Source organism: Rhinolophus hipposideros (genome assembly GCF_964194185.1).
Source record: "Rhinolophus hipposideros genome assembly, chromosome: 21".
NCBI classification, from domain to species: Eukaryota; Metazoa; Chordata; class Mammalia; order Chiroptera; family Rhinolophidae; genus Rhinolophus; species Rhinolophus hipposideros.
This window is the reverse complement of record NC_138067.1, coordinates 29,656,524-29,677,618: the sequence shown is the minus strand read 5'-3', so window position 1 is coordinate 29,677,618 and position 21,095 is coordinate 29,656,524. Positions and strand designations below refer to the sequence as shown.

General features: G+C 45.6%; 1 protein-coding gene across 1 annotated transcript; it reads right to left on the bottom strand.

The window, feature by feature from the left end:
• Window positions 1-2: 2 nt before the first annotated feature.
• DNAAF1 (dynein axonemal assembly factor 1) lies at window positions 3-21,086 on the bottom strand. Its single transcript, XM_081032174.1, has 12 exons — window positions 20,779-21,086; window positions 18,666-18,801; window positions 18,198-18,289; window positions 16,365-16,586; window positions 16,053-16,219; window positions 13,226-13,347; window positions 10,064-10,230; window positions 6,595-6,861; window positions 4,417-4,520; window positions 2,495-2,551; window positions 1,213-1,579; window positions 3-365 (listed from the first exon to the last, which is right to left on the bottom strand). The coding sequence occupies exons 1-12, from the start codon at window positions 20,912-20,914 to the stop codon at window positions 283-285; spliced, it is 1,920 nt and encodes a 639-aa protein (XP_080888300.1). The 5' UTR covers window positions 20,915-21,086; the 3' UTR covers window positions 3-282.
• Window positions 21,087-21,095: the final 9 nt, after the last annotated feature.

The window sequence follows — 21,095 nt, the reverse complement described above, 5'->3', positions numbered from 1 at the left end:
CTCGTGTGGATACTAAAATGTTTATAATGTTCAAATGAGACATCTACGGTTACACGGTTTACAGCACAAATGACCAGGGGAAATGGGTTATGCTGAGAACAGGAAGTACTTGAGGGGCTGAGAGCATAGGAGAGGAGTCGTGCGGCAGGCATGCATTCCAGCCAAGGCCCCAGAGCACTCCCGGGAACTGCAGGAAGGAAGGGGGGAGCCCAGCCCCCTGCACCAGCAGTGGCTTCCTGTTCGGCCAAGGGCAGAGGGGCCGCCGGGTAGAGGGGAGGGGGTTCAGTCTAAGCCGTATTCAATGTCCTGCTCCTCTACCTTGGGCTCCATCTCAGATGGCACTCCATCCTTTCCAGTGTGGTTTCCTAAAGAGGAAAGAAGATAACTCAGTATTGGGAAGTGTGGTCACCCCCTTATTTCTTCCCTTGTGCAGGCCTTGAGTGAACCACAAAAGCTTGTGTTGAGAGACAAAGCTGGCTACCGAGGAGTGTCAGGTAAGAGCAGGAATTGTCCAGGTTCAGCAGACGCCCTGACTTGGGTCCCCAAGGCAGTTGCTGAACAAATAGCCACAGTTTTCTTAGTTATCAGTAAGCACTAGGCAGCTTCCCCCACAAATGCATCTCCCTGGTCACGTGCTCAGGCCCCCAGCACCAGGCTGAGCTGATATGTCAGTTTGTGGCTTCATTTGTCCACCCAGCCAGTTGATCTGGACGCTGTCCCTGCCTGGTGAACCTCCCTTCCCTGCCAGCACCATCTTGCATGTTACCCATCCGGATTCAGGCCTTTCACTATGGAGGGGCTATTCCCTCAAGCCTGCAGCCACCCTCGTTCTGTCCCACATTCCTAGCTGTGGTGTCACCCGTCCCCTCCCTGCCTCAGAAACCTTGGTCTGGAAAGGCCAAAGGGCTGAAAAATGCAGGCTCCCAGCCCCCCATCTACACCCGGTGAACAAGATTGCTAAGGTCTGCATGGCCCTAAGTAGCCCAGAGATGCCACCCGCCTCGGAATGGATCGGCTCAGGCCAACAAGTGGCTGTTTCGAAGAGGCGTAAACTTCGGAACGTGATCACAGCCATCTCTAGTCAGTCCAAGAACGTGGGATTCTTAGGGTGAATGCCCCGTTGCCTACGCACCTCTGGGTGTGGGTCAACAGCTCATTTCCTCACTGTCAAAGCTTTCAGCCCCTGCGTTCTTGAGAGTGGGGTGGCATTACCTGGAGGAGAGGCCGAAAGTAGATAACTGTCTCCATCCTCACTGGAGAGGGGTGGTGTGGCGTCCCTTTTGCAGGTTGGGGGCATTGGCAGATGGCCTGAAGGCTCGTCGTCATTGACCTCCTGAATCAGCGGGCGTGGGCACTTGGTTTCTTTGCTTTGGGTTTCCAAATCCCTCTTTGCTGCTCCTTTAAATATGTGTGTAAAGGGAGTCTCAGCCTTCCTGGAGGTGTCCTTGGAGATTGCGAATATATTTGAAAGGGTGTCTGTGGATGTGTTTCCCAGCCCTGAAACTGAGGTGTAGTCCAGCTCAGGGTCACTGTCATCACTTAAGCTCGAGATGACTGTAATCTTTGGAGAGCACGTTGTCTGTTTAAAAAAGATGTATTTGAACATTTCTGTTTTCACAAGTCACTAAAATGCACAATGTTAATTCCACTTTTATCTAGCACAAGATACTCTGTTGCCACATACAAGAAAGGCTGCAGGGAGTAGAGCATTCTGTCCTTGGAAAGTTGGGCCTCGGGATGGATAGCCTTGGCCAGCTGTTTCTGAGCCCCAAAGTCACGGTGAGCTCCATAACCACGTCTGCACTTCTTTCCCACTCTCTGTTGGGTCTCCACGCTGCACTGCCCCTGCCCACTCTGTTCTGGTTACACCTCCACCCCTCCCGGGTTCCTGAATGGGCTCATCTCTGAGGCTTGGCCTCGGGCTACCATAAGCCTAATCCGGCCACCTGGACTTAGTCCCCTTGGAGGTCAGGCCCCATGGGAACTGTGGCTCGTGTCTGTTCCATTCCTCAGTGATGAGCACAGGTTGTCTCACACTTCCTCTCCCTAAGGGCCTGGGTCTGGCAGACACAGATGCCCAGTACCGCTGTGGGAAGGAGGGTCAGGTCACGTTGGGAGAACTCCCCACTGTGCCTCTTATACGCCTCCTTCCTCCCCCCATCTGTCCTTCCCCTCTCTGTGTTGCTTTAGTGTAGACATTCATACGATGAACATATAAATACAGCGGAAGGGCAGAAAAATGTCAGGTGATGATGTAAGTGCCTAGTTATTAAAAATCAGAGATAAAATATGTTCAAGAAAACCCAAGTGGTTGATCATAAAACCCGGAAGAAGTGAGCAACAGCTACATTTCCTTTTGAAAGGTGAAAATACAAGGGGTGTGCAATGCTTTAAGCACAAAGACCACTTTCGAAGGTAAGGAGATACACTTTGTAAGTGGGAAGACGAAGTGAAAGTGGAATTGTGCTGGTGGTGGGAAAGCTTGTGTTATCACCTTGTCCTGGCCTTCCAGAGATTCGCCTGTGTCAACATCTTCCAAGTCGGGTAGGTCCTGAAAGATCAAAGGAGCCCGTGTCACCAGGAGGCCACTCACACTCCGAACATTGGAGGGAGGCCACACATGCCTTCGTAGTCCAGGAAGCCTGAACTCTATGCAAGCACAGCGTGGAGGGGAAATAAGGAACGATGCAAACCCCTCGGGCATCCCCCCACACGCTCAGCACGCACGCGCACACACACGTTGCCATTTCAAGTATCTGGATCTCATCACTGAATGAGATTTGGAAGGCCTGACATGTTTGAAGAATTTCCACATTCTTCTCCACTCGACTTTGTCATCGGAGATACAGCCAGGTGACCTGGGGGGACATGATGGGGCCCAAACCAAATGCACCTTTTATATACAAAGAAGTCTCAGGACTCTGTGGTATAAAATAAGTATATTTTGGACCGCCACAAAACTAGAAGGATTTTGTGTTGTGGTTTTTTGGTATCTTTATGTCTAACAACTGGTCCAGCATGGAGGCTGGCAACCCAATGTGTGGTTAGATGTATGAACTCTGGAGCCAGACTGTCTAGGTGGGTATTCTTGCTCCACCGACACCTAGCTATGTAGCCCTGGGCAAGTTGCTTCTCAATTTCCTCATCTGTAAAATAGGAATGAGAATAGTACCTACCTCTCAGAGTTACTGGAAGGTTGAATCAGTCAATACAAGATGTATTTAGAACAGTGCCAGGCAAAGGGCAAGAACAGTAAGTATTAGCTCTTAGGTGTCCTCTACATGTCTGGTTCTCAAACGTTAAAGATGAATTGCCCAGTTCTGTTTCTTAGTATGTACACCCAGAAAACTAGAAAGCCATTCTGAAAATTGACAATGCTCAGTTTAAGTCTTACTGAGCCCAGTGAAATTGTGAAGTTGGAAATGAAGCAGTTTAGAAATTTATCAAGGAAGTGGGCAGGGGGCAATGTTGTACCCACGGGTTTAAACTGGCGAGCTCACTCACGGGCAGAGGGGCAGGGCCGTCCTTCCAGGAGGACAGAGTGAACACCAACCAGCTGTCCACTAGGGCTGAGGAGGCTAAAGGTGCAAGGAAACGCCTCCCCACTCCTTGCCCCACCAAACTCTAGTTCCTGGGGGTGGTGGTGATAAAAGGTGCTCGTTCCTTGGGCCCAAGCATATAAGACGGTTACCAAAATGGGAACAGTGTCAGGAAGGTGAGGGTTCGTGAGGCGGTGATCATCAGAGGCGAGACACCCCCCTGGCTGAACTGGGCTGTCATATCAAGCCGCTGGAGAAGTGACCGGCTAGGCCGATGGCAGCAACCACTTGCTGGGCAGCTGTCCACAGAGGATTGGAGGCTCTGATGATAACAGAATTTTCTCAACCATTGTGTATACGCGTAAGGCAAGCTGGAAAGAATTGGCTTAGTAACGTTTCTTTCTGGGAAAACAAGAGTTTTGTAGACCTACGTAGTTCAAGGGGAATCATGTGGGCAGCGCTTTTTAGTCTTGAATGTGCACGTGTATGACCCACTTGGGGAGATGGTATTAAAATGCAGATTTGGATCAGTAGGTCTGTGTCGGGCGTGGTAGTCTGTATTCTAACTGGCTCCCAGGGGATGCCCCGCCCGCTGGTCCAAGGACCACACTTAGGAGAGTGAGGATTTTGAAGGTTTGTATCTGATCACCTGTTTTATAAGCTGTGAAGCACATAGTTAGTTATCTCTTCATGGAACTACCGTGTTTCCCCGAAAATAAGACCTGACCAGAAAATAAACCCTAGCATGATTTTTCAGGAGGACATCCCTGGAACATAAGCCCTCATGCGTCTTTTGGAGCAAAACTTAATATAAGACCAGGTCTTATTTTCGGGGAAACACGGTATTTACATATCAGTGAAGGAACTATCTACGTACATCGATGAAGAGCTTCTCCTCTGTGTCCTGCATAATGGTTTCCACATCTTCATCAAGTTCTGCACCTGATGCACCTTCATTGGCCACCGGCTGAGGAGTCGATTCTAAGGAACAACAACAAAGAATTAACCTTGGGGTTAGTTTTATACGCAGCAGTCAGGTTCACGAGGCCAAGGTCATGGATTCCAAGAGCGGTGGAAGGACAACACTTTCTTGGCCTGAAAGGCCAGCCCCTGTGATAGGAGCTGTGAGAATCCCCAGATTAGGATGGGGTTATGTCTAAAAAGAAAAGAAAGGGAAGGGAAGGGAAAAGGAGAGAGTTTCTCCCTTCTGGGACCCAGGGACGACTCCAACGAGAGGGAAGTGCCAGCCAGGAATTAAGGCAGAGTACACAGGAACCTTGGAAAAGACTTGATGGATGGGCAAGGAGACTGAGAAATGTGATAACGTCAAAGGCCAACTTGGAAGCTGGAGAAGAGGCAAACTGGAGAGTCAAGTGACATAGTCCTGTCAGGAAGGGCAGAACCCCCCATCCTCTTGGACTGCCTATCCCTCAGGGCACATGCCTGGGAGCACTGCACAAGTGCCAGGGAGGCCTGTTAAATGATCTCAAGCTTAACTTGGGAATAAATATGGAATCAAGATCTGGTTCCTCTTCCTCCTCCAGGCCCCAACTTTTCAAGCTTCCCAAGGCTGTATCCTTGGGTCCTGCTCTCTGCTTTCTCTTCAGTCTCATGGCTTCAGTTATTACATTAGAGAGTAATGGCCCAACTTTTCTCATTATACATAGGTCCAGAGTGTGCCACCTGAGTAATAGCCATACCCAGCCTGACTCAAAGAGCCACAGTGGGGCACCAGTTTAGGAGGAAACAAGGAAGCATGCAGACAGGGCTTCTGTGGGTGATTTGGATGACCCCAGCCCCACAACACAGCTCTACCATTTACTTGCTCTGCAACTTGGAACAAGTTACTTCACCTCTCTGAGCCTCCGTTTCCAATTCCATAAAATGGGGCAATGATGATAGCACCTGACTTGTAAAGTTGAGAAGGCTAAACAAGACAGCCTGTGAAGCCGTGGCCTTCACTGTGTACCCATGCATATTGGAAACATAGATCTGGATTTCGTCTCCGTCTCCCGACCTCAGATGCTGCAATTAAGCCACTCCTTTTGAAATGTGCCCTTTGTTCAGTGAGGCGAAGGCTGGTTTCACTCATGGAAAACTCTACTGCTAGACCAGGTGTGATCTCAAAGCAAGAAATCACAGGGATGGAGTGATTATGCAAGAATTGTAGGTATGACAACACCTAAATCAGCAGTTCTATGTCTCTCCCAGACAGTGGGGAACCTCCATTCTGGGAGAACTACACTGGGCCAGACCAACTAAACTCCCCAAGCATACCTCACATGTTGCGGGCTGGGGACAGAATGATCCCATTTCCCAAGGGCCTGTGAACTGGGCAGGTGCCAGCTCTGCCTCATCCTCACTAATACCATAGCAACAGGACAGTATCCCAGGTGAGCCCTGCGGCTATCTGTCAGTCGGCAGGACCCAAGGACCGTGGCTAGAACTTGACGGGTTCCTTTTCCTAGATCGGCATTATCCGCTAAGGTAGGCAGAACCACGTATGGCGACTGAGCACTTGAAATGTGGCCAGTGCTCCTGAGGAACTGAATTTTTCATTGTAATTGTTTTTATTTTTAATGAAGTACATTTAAAAGCGGAAGCAGTATAAAACAACTCGCTTCTTTTGGTAGGACTACATTTCACTTTAACCATTGAAAAGTTATCATCTAAATTGCCATGTGCTGTTTAAGTATCAAATACATGCTGGATTGGAAGACTTAGTGCCCCCTAAAAGTAAAGTATCTCATTAATAATTTTATACTGATTTAGATTATTATATTTAAGCTATATTGGGGAAAATAAAATATATTGTTAGTGTTTCACCCACTTCTTTTTACTTTGTTTCATGAGACTATTAGAAAATGTAGTCATGCCTCCCGCTACACTACCATGGGCCATGCTGCTCTGGCTAATGAGATGATATGTGTACGTTAGCTTACAGAAACAGCAACCGGAAGTGGAAACCAGCCCAGGTCCCACAAATGCATGAGCCCGAGGCCATGATTCTGGGAGTGTGGCCCTGGGCCAGCACCTGTGTTCTAGATCACAGTACCTTCCCAGGCAGCTCCCAGGGTCGCTGCCCTGGGGGCCTCAGCTGGGAGAGCCCCTCGTGGCTCCTGGTCTTCAACCGGTGCATTGACTTCTGCAGGCAGCTGCTCTGAGAGACTTGGCGTTTCCGGGAAGAGCTCATCCTTGGCCTGGAAGCTTTCCTTGACAAACAGCTCCATTTCCTGCTGCCTTTCTCCATCCTCACAAGGCTCTTCCTTCCCTTCCACATCAGCATCCCCGTTCTCCTTCTTGTCTGGCGCTGGCCCCTCTCCTGAATAAGAGAAGTCCAAAGGTGAACAGGGAAGCATTCTGGGAAGACGAGGGTATCTCCACATCTCGTGTCTTGTGTCCTGGGGACACGCAGCAAACTGCTAAGAGTGACCATGGGGATCTGTCAGGGACCAGTAAAGAATTGCCCACAGGGGTGTTCATCAAATCATTGTTTATGATTGTTAAGTAAACGGAGCTAAATGTCCAGGAGAGGAATCTAGACACAGCCGTTAAGAAAATGCAGGAGGCTCTTAGGAGATGGACTTGGAAGTATTTGGGTTTAAGAGCCACAGTGTCTGCTTTCACTTTCTAATGGTTCAACAGAAGTGGAAAGTGTGTGTAGGTGTGTGTGTAAGTGTTAAAAACCATCTGATCTAGACACAACAGCTTTTCATTTTCCTATGCTTTAAGCTTTTCAGAAAATTTGAAAACTATCAAAATAAAAAGCTGGGAAAAAAACATGTTGTTTTGAATTACTATTTTATGTGTTGAATGACTATTTTATAGAAAATATAGTATGTTAATTCAAAAGAGTAGGCAAATATAATTATGCCATTTTTTTATTTAAAAATATATATATGTTACATGTATGAGGAAAAGTCAGGAAATACCCACACGAAATAATGAGTGACTTTGCTGCAATTATGTTACGCTTTTCTATGTTGCCTATGTGTAGTGAGTGTATTCACATTTTGTAATCAGGTGAAAAACAATGTGTCATTTAAAAACACATATGGGGACTCTGGCTGTTCTGGGTATAGAACGCGGAAGGGGGTTCTTATTTGTGAAGGAGCCCTGAGCACCATCCCCAGGATCCCACAGGCTCTCTTTGGGGTTGGATCAGGACTCACTTCCTCCCTCAATCTACCAAATGCTGGCTACTCAGGGCAGTAGATTGGGGGGGCAGGGAGGGGTTCATTTACGCCAAACCTGAAAGTAGACATGTAGCCTTGCTCCTTGTAATTTTAGTGCCCCTGGTATTTTGGCAGCTAGAATTAAATAATTTAATTCTTAATTAGGCCTTTGTTCACATGTTAACAGCTCTTCTAGCTCAACTCCTTTGGGCTCATAGTATAATTTTGTGTTGCTGATGTGCTGTTTTTTTATCAAGCAGGAGATAACTTCAGGGTCTCAAGGAGAATTTGAGTTTGTTTTGCAGAAGGAAAGAATGTTTCCACAAGGTAGCTGTGACCAGCTGCTGACACCCCCCAGGAGTCTGACGTGAAAAAGTGTTCTGTGACTAAAGAAACAGACTTCTCTCTCAGTTCCCTGGAACTCCCCCTTTCCTTCCTCCCCTTTAAAACTCTTCTGCTTGGTCCCAGACTTTGAAGATGATCTTTGAACATTAATTCACGATCTTTCCAGGCTGCCAGCTTCCTGAATAAAATAAACTTTCCTTTCCACCCAACCCTTGTCTCTCAGGTATTGGCTTTTGGGCAGCAAGCAGCCATACTTGGTTCTGCCCCATCACCCCGAAGGTTCCAGAAGGAACCAAGCCCTGCTGACATCTTGACTTTAGCCCAGTGAGACCCGTATCAGACTTCTGAGCTCCAGAACTGTGGTAAGATAATAAATTTTTGTTGTTTAGGCCCCTAAATTTATGGTAACTTGTTACGGCAGTCATAGAAAAGTAACAGACCATCTTGAAATGGTGGGGGTGGGGGGTAAGGAAGGAAGGCAAGAGAGAGACTCCAAGATCCTAGAATAGCATGGAGGGTCCGTGGGGACAAGAACATTTCCCAGGCTTGCCCTGGTCCTGCCATTGTGATTTGCACAGAAGGTCTCTCCCCAGTCCTGGGGCTGCAGCTCCCTTCCTGGCTCCCCACGTGCAGGACCTCCTTACCCCCTACCCCTTATTCATCCAACCATCCCCACCACCAAGCTCATTCCACTAACACTGTTTCCTGACCACTGTCTATCCTTCATAGCCCATGACTTACTGTCACCTGCCATGTCAAAGCTGGTTTCCAAGGCCCTTCTTGATATGCTCCCATCCAGCCCAGCTAACCTTGTCTCATTTCCCGATTGACAACCTAATTCTATATCCGGGTATCTGGCACTCCTCTTTGCCTCCCCAGGGAAACTGGGCTCCTTGGAGGAGGCAGAACCATATCCTCTCCCTCTGGTGGGATCTCTGACAGTGTCTGCATGCTCATTCCACATGTATCTAAGTGTGTGTATCTGGGCCTGAGATTTATGTACAGAAACCTATTTATTTATGAGTGCCCCCCCCCCAACTAAATGGGTGGTGAGACCTTTCTGTGTGCAGAAAAATGTGAGATTAAAGGGGCAATAGTAGTCATGAAAAACCTTAATAGCAATTTAAAAAAAAATCAAGATTACTATAACCCTCTGATTCAAACGAGGCATAAAGGACACTGACGAAGCCCCCAGTACACATGCTGGTGATTTTATTTTATTTATGGTATTGTACAATACCGTGCTGCTTTGATATGAGGTCATAATGTTCATTTGTGGTAGACAGAACAATGGCCCCACAAAGCAGTCGTGTCCTAATCCTAAAAGCTGTGACTATGTGATCTCACATGGCAAAAGGGACTTTGCAGCTGTGATTAGGATTAAGAACCTTGAGATGGGAAGATTATCCTGGACTGTCCTGGTGGGCCCAATGTCATCACAAGGGACCTCAAAAGAGGGAGGCAGGAGGTCAGAGCTAGAGAAAGATTTGAAGATGCTGTGCTGCTAGCTTTGAAGATGGAGGAAGGGGCTATGAGCCAAGGAATGGGGAAAACAAGCTGTCTTCCTTAATGACAAGGAATCAGAATGTCCCCTGGGACCTCTAGCAGGAACCCGGTGCTGACACCTTTATTTTAGCCCAGGGAGACCCATGTCAGACTTAGCTCCAGAACTGTGGTAAGATAATAAATTTGTGTTGTTTAGGCCCCTACAGTTATGGTAACTTGTTACAGCAGTCATAGAAAACTAATATATCATTTATTTTGGAAAATAACAAATTATGTTTTAATCACTAGAAGTGGTTTGAAACTACACACACTTGTCTGGGTTTTTCACTGCCCCGGCCGTTTGGAGACGCCCAGTGCAACTGGATCTGCAAGTATGTGAGTAAATGGTCCAACCCTCCCCCCCACCAACCAAAACCCAGAGATGAAAGACTGAGTTCAACAGCCTGGATTTCTAATCTGCACAGAGCTCTGGGTAGCATCTTGGTCTCCAGCATGTACCTTTCTCTTGGCTCTCTTTCTGCCGCTTTCTCTCTGCAGCCCGCCGCTTGATCATTGCCAAGGCCTCCAAGCTGTCCGTGATCCTCTTCTGTTCTCTGCTCTCCCACTGACATCTCTCCTCTTTCTCAGCTTCATACCCTCCCCTAGCCCAGGCCTCTGCACAAGCTCTGTGTAGAAGGATAAATAAACAGAAATCAGGGAGGTTTGAATGGTCACAGGTAAAGGTAAATGCTAAACATACTATCTGACCAAACTTGTTCATTTCCCCCCCAAATCAAACCAAAGGCACATAGGACATGTGGCAAGGACACAAGTTAGGACAGAAGTTCACATATGTTAACTGGCAAGGACAGAAGTTAACATACGTATATTTTAATCTCTAAAGTCAATTGGTTTGCAAAGTCTTCTAGACGCAATGCCTAAAGCACAAGTGACAAAAGGAAAAAAAATAGAGAAATTGGACTCCATCAACATTAAAAATGTTTGTAACACAAATACCATAAATAAAATAAAAAGACAAGACAGAATGTGAGAAGGTATTTGCAAATCATATCCCTAATAAAGGACTTGTATTTAGAATATATAAAGAACTTTCCCAACTCAATAATACAAAGACAACACAATTTAAAAACGTGCAAAGCTTAAAAGCATGAGAAGACAAGCGATAGACTGGGGGAAAATATATGCAAGACAGATAACTGAATATGGCTTGTATCCAAAGAACTAATAAAATTCAAAAATAAAACAATAAAAAAAAGTGGACAAAAGATCTGGACACCCCTCACCGAAAATGATATACAGATGGCAAATAAGCATATGAAAAGATGTTCAACATCATATGACATTAGAGAAATGCAAATTAAAACAAGATACTACAACACACCTACTAGAATGGCTAAAATCCAAAACACTGTCAAGTCCAACTGTTGGTGAGGATGTGGAACAACAAAGAACGCTCGTTCATACTGGTGGGAGTGCGAGATGGTGCAGCCACTTTGGGAAACAGTTTGGCAATTAGAAATATAGCCTTACCATATAACCCAGCAATCTTCCTCCTAAGTGTTTACCCAAATGAGTTGATAAAAAATAGTCCACACAAAAGCCTGCACACAAATATCCACGGCAGTACTATTTACAAGAGTCAAAAAGTGGAAATGACCCAAGTGTCCATCAACTGATGGATAGATAAAAAGTGGCACATCCAAGTAGAATATTATTTTGTAACATTGTTTTGGAATGAAGCACTGACACCTGCTACAGGTGGATGAACCTTGAAAACATCATGCTAAGTGAAACATGCCCGTCACAGAAGACCACCGCCTGTATGATTCCATTTATGTGACATGTCCCGAATAGGCAAATCTACAGAGATAGAAAAGCAGATTTGTGATTGCCAGGAGCTGGGAGAAGGCGGGTAATGGGGAGGATAATGGATAATGGATAATGGGGAGGACAATGGATAAGGGTTCCTTGCTAGGGTGATGAAAATATTCTAGAATTGATTGTGGTGATGGTTGCACCAACTCTGTGACTATACTAAAAACCCCTGAATTGTACACTTTAAATGGGTGAATTGTTCTGAGGCTGTGGAGACCACAGGTAATACTGGAGATGACATTACTCTCTGTATGAGCTGCCCTTTAATGGGGAAAGACAGACCCTAAACAAGGAAACAGGCATGTTAGACGTTGTTGTATCCTAAGAAAATAAATCAGGCTGAAGAGACACTGGGAGGAAAAGGTGCTACTTAGATAGGGTGGTCAGTCACGGAGATCTTAATAAGATAACAGGTGAGCAGAGATACCTGCAAACACCCATGAAGCTCATCCCAGGCAGAGAGAGCCACAGCAAGGCCCAAAATGGACCAGCCTGTAGTGGTGGACTTAGGATTCCAACCCTGACTCCTGAACTGGTGCTGTACTGCACAGGGCGGTGTGTCTCGCTGCTGAGGGTCCACCTCATATCCCTGCTTATACTTTCCCGCTGGTCAGTGCTGCCCCAGGGTGGGGCTCAGACTCCTCAGCAACAGCTACTCCCATTGGTTCACTCCTCCTGTGAGCCCTGTACTTGCTCAAGCCCCACGTGTTATTCACAGGTACTGACAAGGACCCTGCAGTCAGTACTTTCCTACTCTCCAGATGAGGAATGTCAGGCTCAGGAGGTTATGTCCCCCCAAGTGGACATAACTTGTGGCTGCAGAGCTGGGCTTTGATGTCAGCATGCAGGCGCCACTCTCTGTTCCCCATCACCCCCAAGGCTGGGTGCCCCGGGCAGCTGGGTGCCTCTCTGCCCAATTCTGCTCTCACTTCTATTTGAAATATTTGTTAGTTTGACTTAAATTTGTGAGTTCAAAAACATATTACCAGGTATATTTCTTTCAAAATGTTGTATCATTCAAAATTCAGATTGCACTTCCCTTCAAGCTGTCCATGTTACTGAAGTTTTTAGTCTAAGTTAGAATGAATAGTGACTTCAATGAAAAACGCACAGAAAGGGAGTGACAATACACATGGCAGTCCCGGGTCCAAAATTCTTAATATAAAAAGGGCTCTTATGAATCAATAAGAAACAGCACTGCCAGAAAAAAAGGAAACTGGGAAGAAGTCATGAATGGATGACACAGAGAGGAGGAAACATGAATGTCCAACAAAGATGGTAAACGTGACAAACCTCATTAGTTACCAGAAAATGCGAATTTAAAAGGAGATACCGTCTTCACTCATCAGTTCATCTGGCAAAGCTTTTTTTTTTTACATGGAAAAATCTGGTGAAGTTATAAACTGTTACAAACTTTCTAGAAAACGATTAAAAAATATGTATAAGCACCTTCAAAAAGGGCTCAAACCATACTCTTTAGGCTGATGATACAACTTGTTGAATTCCATTAGAAGGAAACAATCAGCAATGAGGTCAGAGACTTATACACAAAGATATTTATCAAAGGATTATTTAAAAAAATACAAAAACAAAACCTATGAATAAGGGCTCAACAATAGAGAAATTTCCTACTATGACCAATTAGGTAGCCCTAAACCTATTTCTAAAGAACATTTAACAATGTGTGAAAATCCTCCAAAAATTATAGAGTTTTAAAAAACATTTAATAAGCATGCTTCACTGTTGTATATTAAAATGTGATCAAAAGGCTTTTCTTTTCCTTACCTGTCCTTTGGAAAAACTGGTCTATCGTCCAGGAATGTTAAGTGTTTTAGTCGAACCGTGACTATCCTTCGATAGTTAGGGATGAGCCTAATAACCGGGTTTCCCATCAAATTCAGGACACGCTGTAAGCAGACGGACAGAACCAAATTAATTACTAAAAAGTGGATGTGGTTTAAATATTTCAGATGTGCTGTGCTCTCAGAATAAATCAATCAAGAGGAAGAGCCAACCTCGTCGTGTCCTGAGGACTTTATTAGTGAAGCGAGGAGGGTATCCTTGTTTTTGTGTCATCAGAACTGTCCTGATAACTGGGCAGCACTTTCTTTTCTGAGCTTTGATGGCAGTCTCCTCGGCCTTGCAGAACAATACTGGGAAACATTTCCTGAGGCCTTTTCCAAGGGCAGCGATTACAGGAGTTTTGCTCACCCAATCCCTCCTACTGAAATTAATCTCAGTCTAATTGTTTTTTCTCCTCCCCAGCCAGGATCCATTTTAAGAAAAGACACACAACGGCTTGACAGAGAAGCAGTGACTAAGGGGAAAGGATGCCAAATGCCTGCTTATCTACTGCGAGGGCCTTTCTCACCAGGCCTACAGGTCTCCCTGATGTCATGTGGGGACCAGGAAAGGGAAAGGGATACAGCAGTGACGGCATGCCACTCCCCTGTCCCCCACCCAATTTTTAAATACTGTCACCTCCTCTCCTGCTTATGAAACTCAAAGAAGGCGAACAGTTAAGAAGACAGGTGGGCAAACCATTTCATCGGTTACGCTGATGAAATAGTTTTCACATCTAAAGTGGCTTTTGTTGTTGGAGAAAATGCATATATTGTGAACTAGTTAGTTTAGCATTTCCCTAACTTCGTTCTTGTACTGCTTTCAACATTATTGTCATATTGTCCAGTACCCTGTCCTGTGGGGCCTGGGGTGGTAGGAGCCAGTACTCCAGGTGGAGGTACTAAAGGGGTACAGGGGGTGTGGAGACGAAAGCAATCATAAAACAAACTCTAAGGCAGACTGCTTTTGTTATGGTCTGAATTGTGTCCCTCCAAAGGTCATATGATGAAGTCCTAGCCCCCAGCACCTCAGAATGTGACTGTATTTGGTTAGAGGGCCTATAAAGAGGTGGTTAAGATTAACGAGGTCACAAATGGTGAGCTCTGATCCAGTGGGATGGACGTCCTTTCAGAAAGAAGAGATTACGAAACAGACAGACACGGAGGGAAGAGTGTGAGGACATGGGGAAAAGATGGCTGTCTACAAGCCCAGGAGAGAAGCCTCAGAATGAAACCACCTCTGCCGACCCCTTGATTCTGGACTTCTAACCTCTAGCATTATGAGAAAATAAATTCCTGTTGTGCAAGCCCCCCAGGCTGTGGTAATTTGTTATGGCAGCCAAGTGAGGAAAAAAAAGTACATATTATAATACAGCTTTATATTATCACCAAGTGCTAGCAATTCTAAACAGTCCTTAACAGTCTGCTCTGCAGAGTATACTTAAACTATTTTTCTTTTAATTGACTCACTTTTTCCTTACTTACCCATGCTCTAAGCAGTCAACAGTGAACTCAAGTGTTTTATGTGCTATTTTAAATATTTTTTACTAGTACAAATGATAATGCATATACCCTAAAAGGCAAGACAGCCATCAAAGGCCACTGGGGTTGAGTGAAAAGGACATGGGTGCCACCTGGAGGGTTGTCACAAGTCCGAAGATGGGACCATTTGAACATCCAATATTAAAATGAAAGCAAGGGTTAAGTCACCTCAAATACTGTATGTATAAATCCATTTATACACTGTATGTATAAATTCCACCGAAAAGAAAAACCCTTCATGGTCACCATTGATTGTTGCTAGGTTCTTGACGCATTTCTCTGAAAACTGATAAATAAAAAGAAAGAACCAGATATTTATCCCGGTCTTTTCTGTATGAACCAGATATTAGGGAACCATTAGTTGATGAGGGAAAGCTCTTCTTTGTAGGAACATTCCAACCAATAAATGCAGAAGGAATAAGAGAATTAGAAAATGATCGTCGTGTGCCCTAATGAAATAAGGCATCTCGGCAATGCTTCTCAGTGGCTGCTAAAACAACTGGGAGGAAGATCGATGGGGGACATAATGGCTGGATCAGGCTGACAACACCTGAGTCCACTAATCAATCTCAAAGTTAGGAAAAGAGAGGCCACCGGACATGACAGGCCGCAGGGTGTGCTGCAACACCACACCCCAAAGTTAAAGACTGAGCCTGGATCTGATAAAGCACCTGGCTCCATTATCATTTTACAGGAATACTGGGTACAGCAGAACCTGGTAAATGACCCCATGAGAATGCAATCAACCGACTCCAGAACGTTGCACACTGCCAGAGAAAGGACCCAGCCTCTTCAACGATTAATGGGGTGGATGGGGGTGGGGGACAGGGAAGGGGGACAGTGAGAGATCAAGAGACTCGAGAGACAGATAACCCAAGTACCATATGTGGATCTGGTTTGGAGTTAAACAACCCAATGGTCAAAACGCCTTTTTGAGACAAAGGGGGAAAACAGAACATGGTCTGCATATTGGATGTAGTTATTATAACATCTTAGATAGAATAATAGCATTTTTATTTTGCTGAAAAAGGGTCCTTATCTGTCAGAGAGACACATTGAAAGATCTGTGGGTGCAATGATATGGCATCTGGCATTCAATATACTCCAGCTAAAAATACAAAGAGGCAGAGTGAGGAAGAAGGAAAGACAGTAGGAAGAAAGGAAGGAGAGAGGTTGGGAGGGTGGAATGAAGCAGAAGAAAGAAGAGAGATTTTGGGGGTGTGTTTTACCAAATCGGGCATGCTCTCCAGAATGCTCAGGATCTCGGGATCACTCAGCCTATTGTGGGAAAGATCAAGGACGCACAGTTTCAAACACTCCTTTAGATGCTGAATATCTTCCACCGTCTCTAAGTGATTGTGCGCTATCTGGAGCGTGTTCAGCACCGGCAGACAGGCTGGAAGGGGAAGTCAGCAGAAGTAAGCAACAAAGGCATCAAACTGTTTCTTGCCCACAATAGTACATAACATTGTAGAACCTCCCCCAGGGGAAAGTGGTGGACATGATGGCGATTAGAAAGACCCCTGGTGGGGCATTCTCACAAAGGTTTTCAATGGTCTTGATGTAATTGTTGCTGACGTTAAGAGCATCGAGTTTCTGCAGAGGTTCTAGGTTCTCGATTTTATGAAGCAAGTTCACTTGCAAGAAGAGGCAACGCAATTCGGTTTGGGCCTCCAGGTTCTCAATTTTCTGTATTCCGTTGCACTCCAGCCAGAGACAGCGCAGTCCCGTGTACTCTTCCAAGTTCTCAATGCGATCGAAACCTAGTGAGAAGGAACGGGGTGTCCATTAAACTCCCCGCAGATAAGAAACACAGGGGTCACCATGGTTTTTGCCTCCCTGCCTAATATCCCATGCCTTCTTCCTCTAGGGACACCACTGCCACTTTTCTTCGAGGAACATCCTCTCTGATAACTACCCCGTGACTCTCAGAGTCACAGTGATTTATTCAGGGTTGGTCACACTTAGCCAAGTGGGGGCCCACTTGGTGAATCCTGGGGCGTATGGTGGGCTCCATTGGGAAAAAGCTGGTCGTTCTGCTGGAGTGGCCAGCCTGGCTAGGGGGAGCCGCGCTCTGCAGCAGCTGCCTTCCCTTCCTGGCTTGGTGTGGGTAGAGGTGAGGGGTGACCTGCAGGAAATGAATCAGAGGAAAGTGGGGCCAAGAAAAGGAGAGTGCAGCCTCCTGAAGAAGCACTAGGAATACTGGGATCGAGCTACACCTGGAGCTAACGCAAACTGTGGCTCTTATTTTATTTTTCAGTTTGGGGATCCAAATGGAAAGTTAGGAAAAGAAACAGTTGACAGCTGGATTGCAACGTCATGAGAGACTGAACCAGAACCACCCAGCAGAAGTCATTCCCAGGTTCGTGGCCCCGAGGAACAGCGAACAGCGTGAGATAATGAATTTGTTTTAAGTTGCTAAGTGTGAGGGTAAGTTGTTACACAGTGGTAGATAATATGGGCACACCTCTCTCCTTGTTCTACCTCCCCGAATCTTTCTACTTGGTCCAACCCAGTGGGTCCCCTTCTTCTTCCCACCTATTAAATATTGACCTCCCGGGGATCTGCCCTTCTACGTCATCTTATCACCGCTACCCCTAGAAAATGGATGGAGCATTTTGGAGGAGACAACGTGGAGGTAAGGAGACCATTCGGGAGTCCTTCCGAACTGGTAAGATATTTGTGCTGCTGGGCCTCCCTGGCCGGGGCCCCTCCCCGGGACACCAGGAAGCCATCTTCACGGCATCCATCCCTGTGTCTCCAGCACCAGGACAGTGCCAGGCACACAGAAGGCCCTCAGTAAACACTTACTGAATAAACAAATGAACACATAGACGACTTAGGAGGCGAGTGGAGCATCTCCCATTCAGCCCAGACTGGGTGCTATCACTCTTCTTTAGCATTGGGAGAAATAGCTCTGTGTATGAACCTGAACTTTTATAAGAGATACTGGACACCAAATGTGAGCCCTCGGGGATGCCATTCTTCATACTTCTCAATTTTGAGAGGCACCCCAGGACCCTCATCCTTTGTTTTCTATGCCAGTTTTCAATCCTTTACAATACATCCCTCAGAAGCCCCAAGAATTTACAACTAGCTTCTGGCTTGAAAAATTATTAAGTTTATGGAAATCTTAAATAAAAGATAACAATGTGTTTCCCTCGTATGCATAGAGCCAGTGACCCTTTATAAATTCTAGTCAGGTAAGACTCTGCTCAGAGAAATATTATTGCTTTTCTGTAAACCTCCACTAAATTCTGAAATTTCTACTATAATATAATGTGAGAATTCCAGATGATTTCCCCCCCCAAGTAATTTTTTATAACATCAGTCTTTCTGCCTGACATGAGACATCTCCTCTATCAGATCCTTACCTTTATAATGTAAATACAGTGTATCATTCAATGCTGGGGTAATATAAAGCTTGTGTTGCTTGCAGAGTTTTTGCAGGAAACTTTTAGTCATTCTGTTAAATGAAAAACATGAACAAGAAATTTGAGTTTGTCAGCTCTAAAATATATTCCAGAAATTCTTTACCACATCCATTCTTTCCCCAAATGCCACAATATGTTATGTACCTGATAACTATTTTAAGTTCTTCATTTTTTTTTTTGTATAGCTTTCAGGGCCTCATCTAATATTTCAGCATTTGTAAAAATTGCAACATATGTTCTAATAAGAATACTTTTAATAGTGTAATCAGCCGTCCTGACTCCACTACTACAGACAGTGGGCTATTTAATCTCCATGAACCTCAATTTCCTTACCTGTCAAAGGGGTGATTACCCATCTCCCTTACTGGGCAAATATGTGCTATAATTGGCAGGATCATTCCCACATACCTGGGACCATAATTTTCCTTGTCATCTCTCTGGTGTTCTAAGCAACCATGCGACCTGTTGTCACCACTCTGTTTCTGCTCTCTTTGGTAGGATGTGTCAGAAGGACCCACACATGTTGCCTTAGGATCATTAATTTCTGTAAAATAAGAGATTGGGTCTGTGGAGATGAAGAAAAATATTTAAAAATTCCCCCAAGGTCAACTTCATTGATTACTGTCTGCTTTTAGTAGGGAACACCAGTTCTCTTTAAATGTATACATTTTTTTTTATTAGTTTCAGGGGCACAAGACAAAGTAATACTTAGATGTTTATCATTTATATCCCTCACACTGTGTAAACCCCCTCTCCCATCCACTACCCCTCTGACATCGCACCGAGCCATTACATTTCCACTGTCTCTATTCCTAGTGCTGTTATAACAGTTTTTTAAAGCTTTGTAAGGACTATGGAAATTTCACTTCTAGGTAGGTCCTCTATAAAAGTTCTTGTGCAGGTGAACAAGGAGATGTGCACAAAGTTATTCATTTCTGTTACATTATTTGTAACAGCCAAAAACTCGTCACAATGCAGATGTCCATCCATAGGAACTGGTTAAATAAAACAATGGATTATTATTCTGCCTTTGAAAAGAATGCACTGGAGCTACATCAACAATATGGTTAATTCTAAGAAACATACATGGAGTGAAAAAAGCAAGAAGTTTCATAATAAGCACAAGTTACTATATATTAATTAAAAACACACAAGCCAATGTTATGCATTGGGGAGAAGGGAATGAGATTAGGAATGGAGGGGGAGGGGAAGGAATGTTAAGTTTATCTGAAATGTTTTATTTCTTTATTTAAAAAAGACTTAAAAAATACTTCAAATAAACACGATAGAAATATTAATCATTTTCAGTTCAGTTGGCGATACATGCGTGATTGTTATAATGTTCTCTGTTCTTAAAGTTCACAAAAGGAAAAAAAAAGAAACAAAAATGGTGGAAATGAGCCCATTTAAATGCACTTAATTTTTTTTTAAAGGTCAACCAAAATTGGCTAATTCAAATGCACTTAATCTTAAGGGCCACTGGCTTCTGCTGTCTGTGTCTTTGTGTGGTCTACTAAACACTGGGTGTGTGGGACTGTCTTACACTTCCCCATTTCCCACTGCCTACAATGCTCAACCACAGGAGCATTTACCACACTAGGTAAAGGTTTGTGAAATAAAGAAGAGGTGCTCAATGTATACAATTGATTACATTAATAACAAATGCTACCATTTATTCATGGCCCACCGTGTGCCAGAAACTCTAATTATAATTATTCCTGCTTGCAGATGAGGGGACTGCACCACAAAGAGGTTAAGCGCTGGGCCAACAGCCACAACGCTGGCCCGTTGCAGAGCCGCAATTTGAACCCAGCGTGAGTGGCTTTCCACAGAGCAACGTGCTTTCCCTATAGCTCCTCATATAGGGCTTGTCTGGACAGTCTGTGCTCAAGATACATTTTTGTTGACTGTGTTCAAAAAACGAAACACAAATCAAGTCTTTCCTTCAGTCACTAAAATGTTTCCTTTAGGGACCCAAGCCAAGTGGGAGCAGAGGCTGAAGCCTGTTTTCTGTGCTCATGCTGGGAAGCAGTGGGGGGGCCCGACCGGCTGACCCCACCACCACCAGCTCTTCATTCACTCTCTCTACCGTGGGTCAGGCATTGATGGGACTGGACGCTGCAGGTTCACTCAGGATGTCCTGCCGAGACACCTTTTGATCTTACATACTCATAGCCATAAAGGGATACATTCAAAACACGAAGAAGTTGGGCTCTGAGAGAATGGCGTGCGGGGTAAGGATTCGGCCCCGCAGTCGGACTATCCAGCTGTGCGTCTCTGTGGTCATTGACTGGCGGAGGGTCATCCGATTGGAGCAAGTCCTAGAACCTCTTTAAGTGTCAGCTTGCTCATCTGTATGAAATAGGGAGAGGAGAGCCCTCCGCAGCGGGCAGGTGTCCTTCACCAAGTGTGGGCCGCCCCTGCTATTATCCTCATCGTTATTGCCGGCTGTGAAGAGCAGGTGTGTGGTGTTGAGGTCAGCCCGTGGCCCCCCTCGCCTCCCTGGGGCGGCGGTCGGCACCTTCTTTGCGGTCTCCGTGGCCTGCGTTCCCGTGGTCACCCGCAGACTCCTCCACGCCCTGCTCCACGCCGGGCTCCTGCACGCAGTCCTGCTCCTCTGGCCCCTCCGCCGCGGGCTCCAAAGTCTCGGGGTGCATGTTTATTCCGAACACCGAAGGGTAGCCCTGGGGAGCCTCGCTGAGCGGAGTCGCTGTGGCTTTCAGCCGCGCCAGGGAGGACCGGCTTTTCTTCCCTGCCCGCCACTCGAGCCCGGGGCGTTAGTAGCCCAACGCTTCCCTGGTCTCCACGGCAACCGCCGCGCAGGCGCACACAGGCAGG